At 44.5% G+C, this 8,000-nt stretch overlaps 1 protein-coding gene and 13 non-coding genes across 14 annotated transcripts; all 14 read left to right on the top strand.

Moving 5' to 3' along the window:
• The first annotated feature begins 81 nt into the window (after positions 1-81).
• On the top strand, positions 82-155 carry trnai-aau. Its single transcript has one exon. It is a non-coding gene; the product is annotated as a tRNA-Ile (tRNA).
• A 463-nt stretch (positions 156-618) lies between these two features.
• trnai-aau lies at positions 619-692 on the top strand. Its single transcript has one exon. It is a non-coding gene; the product is annotated as a tRNA-Ile (tRNA).
• A 238-nt stretch (positions 693-930) lies between these two features.
• On the top strand, positions 931-1,004 carry trnai-aau. Its single transcript has one exon. It is a non-coding gene; the product is annotated as a tRNA-Ile (tRNA).
• A 328-nt stretch (positions 1,005-1,332) lies between these two features.
• Positions 1,333-1,406, top strand: trnai-aau. Its single transcript has one exon. It is a non-coding gene; the product is annotated as a tRNA-Ile (tRNA).
• A 239-nt stretch (positions 1,407-1,645) lies between these two features.
• On the top strand, positions 1,646-1,719 carry trnai-aau. The gene has a single exon. It is a non-coding gene; the product is annotated as a tRNA-Ile (tRNA).
• A 328-nt stretch (positions 1,720-2,047) lies between these two features.
• trnai-aau lies at positions 2,048-2,121 on the top strand. Its single transcript has one exon. It is a non-coding gene; the product is annotated as a tRNA-Ile (tRNA).
• A 445-nt stretch (positions 2,122-2,566) lies between these two features.
• On the top strand, positions 2,567-2,640 carry trnai-aau. Its single transcript has one exon. It is a non-coding gene; the product is annotated as a tRNA-Ile (tRNA).
• Positions 2,641-2,877: 237 nt separating this feature from the next.
• Positions 2,878-2,951, top strand: trnai-aau. The gene has a single exon. It is a non-coding gene; the product is annotated as a tRNA-Ile (tRNA).
• A 238-nt stretch (positions 2,952-3,189) lies between these two features.
• On the top strand, positions 3,190-3,263 carry trnai-aau. The gene has a single exon. It is a non-coding gene; the product is annotated as a tRNA-Ile (tRNA).
• A 625-nt stretch (positions 3,264-3,888) lies between these two features.
• Positions 3,889-3,962, top strand: trnai-aau. Its single transcript has one exon. It is a non-coding gene; the product is annotated as a tRNA-Ile (tRNA).
• Positions 3,963-4,111: 149 nt separating this feature from the next.
• trnai-aau lies at positions 4,112-4,185 on the top strand. The gene has a single exon. It is a non-coding gene; the product is annotated as a tRNA-Ile (tRNA).
• Positions 4,186-4,423: 238 nt separating this feature from the next.
• On the top strand, positions 4,424-4,497 carry trnai-aau. The gene has a single exon. It is a non-coding gene; the product is annotated as a tRNA-Ile (tRNA).
• Positions 4,498-4,657: 160 nt separating this feature from the next.
• trnar-ucg lies at positions 4,658-4,730 on the top strand. Its single transcript has one exon. It is a non-coding gene; the product is annotated as a tRNA-Arg (tRNA).
• Positions 4,731-5,264: 534 nt separating this feature from the next.
• Positions 5,265-5,789, top strand: LOC120787099 (pejvakin-like; the record flags this gene model as incomplete). Its single annotated transcript, XM_040122834.1, has 2 exons — positions 5,265-5,408; positions 5,488-5,789. Coding segments are annotated over 2 exons (446 nt in total), but the record flags the coding sequence as incomplete, so codon positions are not given.
• Between the last annotated feature and the right edge of the window lie 2,211 nt (positions 5,790-8,000).

Raw genomic sequence — 8,000 nt, 5'->3', positions numbered from 1 at the left:
ACTGTACATCCACACTGTTGTTCATCCTGCCCAAGATAAGATTTGGAATAAATTTTGTTTAAAAAACAAGCCATAAATATAGGCCGGTTAGCTCAGCTGGTTAGAGCATGGTGCTAATAATGCCAAGGTCATGGGTTCAATCCCCATACTGGCCAGTCTTCAACCCCCACTGATGAAAAGACTCAGCTGGTTAGAGCATGGTGCTAATAATGCCAAGGTCATGGGTTCAATCCCCATACTGGCCAATCTTCAGCCCCCACTGTTTTGGCTGATTCCCCTCGACAAACACCAACCTGGAAGGTGGTTACACCTGACTGTAAAGCCACACTATTGTTCCTCCTGCCCAAGATAAGATTTGGAATAAATTTTGTTTAAAAAAAGAGCCATAAATATAGGCTGGTTATCTCAGCTGGTTAGAGCGTGGTACTAATAACGCCAAGGTCGTGGGTTAAATCCCCATACTGGCCAGTCTTCAACCCCCACTGTTTTGGCTGATTCCCCTTGACAAACACCAACCTGGAAGGTGGTTACAACTGACTGTACATCCACACTATTGTTCATCCTGCCCAGGATAAGATTTTAAATAAAAATTTTGTTTAAAAAAAACCTTTAAACACAGGCTGGTTAGCTCAGCTGGTTAGAGCGTGGTGCTAATAACGCCAAGGTCATGGGTTCAATCCCCATACTGGCCAGTCTTCAACCCCCACTGATGAAAAGACTCAGCTGGTTAGAGTGTGGTGCTAATAACGCCAAAGTCGTGGGTTCTATCTCCATACTGGCCCGTCTTCAGCCCCCACTGTTTTGGCTGATTCCCCTTGACAAACACCAACCTGGAAGGTGGTTACACCTGACTGTACAGCCACACTATTATTCCTCCTGCCCAAGATAAGATTTGGAATAATTTTTGTTTAAAAAAAAGCCATAAATATAGGCCGGTTAGCTCAGCTGGTTAGAGCGTGGTGCTAATAACGCCAAGGTCATGGGTTCAATCCCCATACTGGCCAGTCTTCAACCCCCACTGATGAAAAGACTCAGCTGATTAAACCATGGTGCTAATAACACCAAGGTCATGGGTTCAATCCCCATACTGGCCAGTCTTCAACCCTCACTGATGAAAAGACTCAGCTGGTTAGAGTGTGGTGCTAATAACGCCAAAGTCGTGGGTTCAATCTCCATACTGGCCAGTCTTCAGCTCCCACTGTTTTGGCTGATTCCCCTTGACAAACACCAACCTGGAAGGTGGTTACACCTGACTGTACGTCCACACTATTGTTCCTCCTGCCCAAGATAAGATTTGGAATAAATTTTGTTTAAAAAAAACCCTTATATACAGGCCGGTTAGCTCAGCTGGTTAGAGCGTGGTGCTAATAACGCCAAGGTCATGGGTTCAATCCCCATACTGGCCAGTCTTCAACCCCCACTGATGAAAAGACTCAGCTGGTTAGAGTGTGGTGCTAATAACGCCAAAGTTGTGGGTTCTATCTCCATACTGGCCCGTCTTCAGCCCCCACTGTTTTGGCTGATTCCCCTTGACAAACACCAACCTGGAAGGTGGTTACACCTGACTGTACAGCCACACTATTGTTCATCCTGCCCAAGATAAGATTTGGAATAAATTTTGTTTAAAAAACAAGCCATAAATATAGGCCGGTTAGCTCAGCTGGTTAGAGCGTGGTGCTAATAACGCCAAGGTCATGGGTTCAATCCCCATACTGGCCAGTCTTCAACCCCCACTGATGAAAAGACTCAGCTGATTAAACCATGGTGCTAATAACACCAAGGTCATGGGTTCAATCCCCATACTGGCCAGTCTTCAACCCCCACTGATGAAAAGACTCACCTGGTTAGACTGTGGTGCTAATAACGCCAAAGTCGTGGGTTCTATCTCCATACTGGCCAGTCTTCAGCTCCCACTGTTTTGGCTGATTCCCCTTGACAAACACCAACCTGGAAGGTGGTTACACCTGACTGTACGTCCACATTATTGTTCCTCCTGCCCAAGATAAGATTTGGAATAAATTTTGTTTAAAAAAGAGCCATAAATATAGGCTGGTTAGCTCAGCTGGTTAGAGCATGGTTCTAATAAGGCCAAGGTCATGGGTTCAATCCCCATACTGGCCAATCTTCAGCCCCCACTAATGAAAAGACTCAGCTGGTTAGAGTGAGGTGCTAATAATGCCAAGGTTGTGGGTTTAATCCCCAGACTTCAGCCCCCACTGTTTTGGCTGATTCCCCTCGACAAACACCAACCTGGAAGGTGGTTACACCTGACTGTACGTCCACACTATTGTTCCTCCTGCCCAAGATAAGATTTGGAATAAATTTTGTTTAAAAAAAGAGCCATAAATATAGGCTGGTTCTGGTTAGAGCGTGGTACTAATAACGCCAAGGTCGTGGGTTAAATCCCCATACTGGCCAGTCTTCAACCCCCACTGTTTTGGCTGATTCCCCTTGACAAACACCAACCTGGAAGGTGGTTACACCTGACTGTACAGCCACACTATTATTCCTCCTGCCCAAGATAAGATTTGGAATAATTTTTGTTTAAAAAAAAGGCATAAATATAGGCTGGTTAGCTCAGCTGGTTAGAGCGTGGTGCTAATAACGCCAAGGTCATGGGTTCAATCCCCATACTGGCCAGTCTTCAACCCCCACTGATGAAAAGACTCAGCTGATTAGACCATGGTGCTAATAACACCAAGGTCATGGGTTCAATCCCCATACTGGCCAGTCTTCAACCCTCACTGTTTTGGCTGATTCCCCTTGACAAACACCAACCTGGAAGGTGGTTACACCTGACTGTACGTCCACACTATTGTTCCTCCTGCCCAAGATAAGATTTGGAATAAATTTTGTTTAAAAAAAGCCCTAAATATAGGCTGGTTAGCTCAGCTGGTTAGAGCGTGGTGCTAATAACACCAAGGTCATGGGTTCAATCCCCATACTGGCCAGTCTTCAACCCCCACTGATGAAAAGACTCAGCTGCTAAGAGCGTGGTGCTAATAATGCCAAGGTCGTGGGTTTAATCCCCATACTGGCCAGACTTCAGCCCCCAATGCTTTGGCTGATTCCCCTTGACAAACACCAACCTGGAAGGTGGTTACACCTGACTGTACATCCACACTATTGTTCATCCTGCCCAGGATAAGATTTGGAATAAATTTTGTTTAAAAAAAACTCTTAAATACAGGCCGGTTAGCTCAGCTGGTTAGAGCATGGTGCTAATAACGCCAAGGTCATGGGTTCAATCCCCATACTGGCCAGTCTTCAACCCCCACTGATGAAAAGACTCAGCTGGTTAGAGTGTGGTGCTAATAACACCAAAGTCATGGGTTCTATCTCCATACTGGCCAGTCTTCAGCCCCCATACTGGCCAATCTTCAGCCCCCACTAATGAAAAGACTCAGCTGGTTAGAGTGAGGTGCTAATAATGCCAAGTTTGTGGGTTTAATCCCCATACTGGCCAGATCTTTAGCATCCACTGTGTCAGCTGACTGTACATCCAAACTTTTCTTTATCATGCCCAACATAAAATTTGGAATAAATTTTGTTTAAAAAAAAAAAAACCTAAATATAGGCCTTTTAGCTCAGCTGGTTAGAGCGTGGTGCTAATAATGCCAAGGTCATGGGTTCAATCCCCATACTGGCCAGTCTTCAACCCCCACTGATGAAAAGACTCAGCTGGTTAGACTGTGGTGCTAATAACGCCAAAGTCGTGGGTTCTATCTCCATACTGGCCAGTCTTCAGCCCCCAATTTTTTGGCTGATTCCCCTTGACAAACACCAACCTGGAAGGTGGTTACACCTGACTGTACAGCCACACTATTGTTCCTCCTGCCCAAGATAAGATTTGGAATAATTTTTGTTTAAAAAAAAGCCATAAATATAGGCTGGCTAGCTCAGCTGGTTAGAGCGTGGTGCTAATAACACCAAGGTCATGGGTTCAATCCCCATACTGGCCAGTCTTCAACCCCCACTATTTTGGCTGATTCCCCTTGACAAACACCGACCTGGAAGGTGTTTACACCTGACTCTACATCCACACTATTGGTCATCCTGCCCAAGATTAGATTCGGAATAAATTTTGTTGAAAAAAAAAGCCATAAATATAGGCCGGTTAGCTCAGCTGGTTAGAGCGTGGTGCTAATAACGCCAAGGTCATGGGTTCAATCCCCATACTGGCCAGTCTTCAGCCCCCACTAATGAAAAGACTCAGCTGGTTAGAGCGTGGTGCTAATAACGCCAAGGTCATGGGTTCAATCCCCATACTGGCCAGTCTTCAGCCCCCACTGTTTTGGCTGATTCCCCTTGACAAACACCAACCTGGAAGGTGGTTACACCTGACTGTACATCCACACTATTGTTCATCCTGCCCAGGATAAGATTTGGAATAAATTTTGTTTAAAAAAAACCCTTAAATACAGGCCTGTTAGCTCAGCTGGTTAGAGTGTGGTGCTAATAACGCCAAGGTCATGGGTTCAATCCCCATACTGGCCAGTCTTCAACCCCCATTGTTTTGGCTGATTCCCCCTGATTCCCCAATAAAACTGGTATCTTCAACCTTCCAATAAATAATTCTGCGACTACCAAACAATAGCGCTCTCCTATGTGTCAGCTGAGGCATAAGTAATTGAAATGTAAACACAGTCTGATACGTGACCACGTGGCCTAATGGACAAGGCGTCTGACTTCGGATCAGAAGACTGAGGGTTCAAGTCCCTTCGTGGTTGGAATATGGAGGAATCAAGCTGTGGGGACCACTTTTCCCACTATGACAGTGTCATTACATTTGCGTTATTGACATAAAATTAGAGAAAACAGTCAACATTTTCCACCACATAAAAAGATATATTTCGGAGAATAGCACTAACTTTGAAATACTGAGCAAGTTCCTGAAAAAAATTAGGTAATTTTTCCAGGTTGCTTTCACTGTAGAAGGCAGGATAGCTCAGCTGGTTAGAGCGTGGTGCTAATAATGCCAAGGTCCAACCGGGCCAGTCCTTAGCATTTATCAACCATGTGCATTTCATGATCAGCTCCTATCAGAAGCAGGGAGCCAAAAAGAAGATGCTATAATAGGAGAAGATATTACAGCATGAACTGTGTGTCATCAATCTCAGGTTTCAGCAAAAGGTGTTCACGATCATTCGTTGCAGCAACAAATTCCACCCTGAAAATATACCTTTATTTCTGCCCAAAGTTACATTCATAACAGCTGAGTTAACATGAAAGCTGTTTTCTGATATTTTCTTCCTCTGCGTCAGATATTTGTGTAGCTCCGGAGTCTCAAGGGGGATTTGAGCGGGAGCAAATCAGGGAGCAGCTCGGTGGCTTCATCGGTCGGTTCTCCATGGGTAGACTGCGCCGGTTCCTGTCTGGGATCATCTATGGAAACCCCTTCAGGGCAGGTACAGTAATAACATCTACTACATAATAAATACGTCATTATTTTTGCCACACTTTTTGCTCTATCCAACCTTCGTGCAGATGACCGAACATTTGAGGAGCTCACCCACTCCGACACCTACATGGACGACATGGTGACCGACTACTACGAGAAAGCTGCCAGCATGACGGACGTGTCCACCGCCTATCTGAGGGAGAGTACCCACACACGGGTCAACCTCCTCAAGCACAACATCCCCAAGGGCCCCTGCGCGCTCTGCGGCATGGGCAACCAGAGGCGGGAAACTGTCTACGGCTGTCTGGAGTGCTCAACTGGAGGCCAAAAATATGTCCGCCTGCACGTGGTGCCCTGTTTCGACCTTTGGCACAAAGCGCTCAGGTGAAAAAGAGAAATTTTTACACCTGGGAGCAGCTTTGTTTGAAGGTTGTTTTTTCTGGTGGTGCAAGATGCTACAAGTGTAACTGTTTACCATGCTGTTTTTGAGATGTTGAGTCTTGTAGTCTTTAAAATAAAAATCATGAAAACTGGACATTAGTACATTAGCAACAAATTGAAACATCCCTGACAGTATAAACAACGCAAGCAATTATTTGAGCAGCAGCCAACTGTTCCAGGGAAAGACATAAATATGAAGTTGGTGTTATCTCTCACTCTGTGGTGTAATGTACAGTGTCGTTTTCAGTTTACCTTTGGCACCAGCCCATTTCCACACGTGTGCTGTGTGTGCACTGTAGCTGCCAGAGGATTGAATTATTCAAAAAATGGACCGGAGGGGGGGGGGGGTCATGTGAAGGCCAGTGACGAAACAACTAGAAAGGATGGCCTGGTTTTGCTCGATTCCAAGCGTGGCATTCATTTTGAGCTTGGACGTTTTTGATTTCATCGTATAAAATGGGTGTGTGCATATTGGATGAGTCTCGATACTTACATTTACTTGGATGGAAGATTGTGAGTCTTGTAGTCTTGTTGTTTTTTTCTTTAGTCACTTGCTTTAAATACATCACCGTGTTCACCTGTGAGAGTCAGTTAAACAGCATTTACCTAAAGGGTTGCTCATTGCTCATGCCGGACCAGGGAAGGCTGCAGCGGCAAAACCCCCTTGAGTGTACATATTTTAGAAGTTACGCACTTGAATCACCTATTAATTTAACTTTTCTGTTAATCTAAGAAATGAATATTTGTGACAATCTGAGGTAAGCAAACATAAAGCACACTATTTTTCTCACTACTAAGTACAACAGACATACCATGAAACTCAGTTTATAATACAGGTTGCTAATGGGGGATTTTTTTTAAGGGGGTCTGAAGAGGAAAATGTTTTTACTGATGACTCAACTAAACATCTGATTTTGTGTTTACACATTGAGCACATGATGTCTTAATTTCCCGGTCATTTTCTCATGCATGTTTTCTTCTTCTTCTTCTTCTTCTTCTTCTTCTTCTTCTTCTTCTTCTTCTTCTCGGCCTGGATTTTGTCCTGAGTAAAGATTGACGTGCCAGGCTTTTCCTTTTGAGTCGTTCGCCCTCCCTGCTGCCAGAGGTCGCTGTGTGTGTCGCGTCTTCGCGCGGGTCAGGCCGGATGCGTCAAGTGTCAACAAAACGCAGACACGTGTGGACGAAGAAGCATGTGTAGTAGTAGCAGCTTATACTCTTGCTTCCACGGGGATGTTTAAAGAACTAAAAAGAAGATATATGCATGAGGATTAAGGAATATTTATTAAAATGAAATTTGCTTACAGGGTAAGTACGCTACTGTTAGCTAACTTCGGTCGTGTCGTTCTGCTTGGCGACATTTGAGTGCATGGGAGAGAACGTCAGACCAAACCTCGTTCAAAAATTGCTATATTTATTGTGTGACTGCACAGCGCTAACGGCATAAATCACACAGCACACTTGAGGCGATTGCAGTAAAAGTGTTGGCATCCACACTTAAGTTCGGCGCACGTAAATCATAACAAACAGAATTTGGCGACATTGTTTGATTGAGTACAACCAGAACATGTTACTGTTTTGTGAGCCGATTGAAGTTTTTTTTTTTTTTTCTCTCCTCGGACACAAACAGGAACTTACGAGTGATTTTAAAAAGAAATCCGCTGTGTATTCTTTGCAGTTCTCCAACCTGCTCGGAGCAGTCTATCGCCAGGGAAATCTGAATTTCTCTAAAGATGGCAACGCCGTGATCAGTCCGGTCGGAAACAGAGTCTCTGTCTTCGACCTGAAAAAGTAAGTCAGTATACAGTAAACAGCATAAACGGGGCATGGCCAGTGCTGTCGCCTGTGGGTCTTGCCCGACATGACATCTTGATGTTGTGCACAGTCCCTTTTGCCTGCAAATCCGGTGTCACGAGATTAAACATGGCACCACGGTCGTTGAGTTTTTCGTGTGACTTTTCCCTAATGTCCACACTTTTTAATTTACCTACATATTGCGGTATAATTTGCAGTGGCCGTATTCTGCGAAACGTTTACAAGCAAGATCCGTGAACAGATGCACGAGTTTGCAGGTGTGTAGGGATTAAATAATAACTTTGAAACTGCTGTTGTCCATTTGGTCTTGATTCAGTGAAACAGCCTAAACCCAAATTAGTTTACA

Source organism: Xiphias gladius, unplaced genomic scaffold, assembly GCF_016859285.1.
Source record: "Xiphias gladius isolate SHS-SW01 ecotype Sanya breed wild unplaced genomic scaffold, ASM1685928v1 HiC_scaffold_1121, whole genome shotgun sequence".
Lineage (NCBI taxonomy): Eukaryota > Metazoa > Chordata > Actinopteri > Istiophoriformes > Xiphiidae > Xiphias > Xiphias gladius.
The sequence above is the reverse complement of the archived record's forward strand: the minus strand, read 5'-3'. Positions and strand labels throughout refer to the sequence as shown.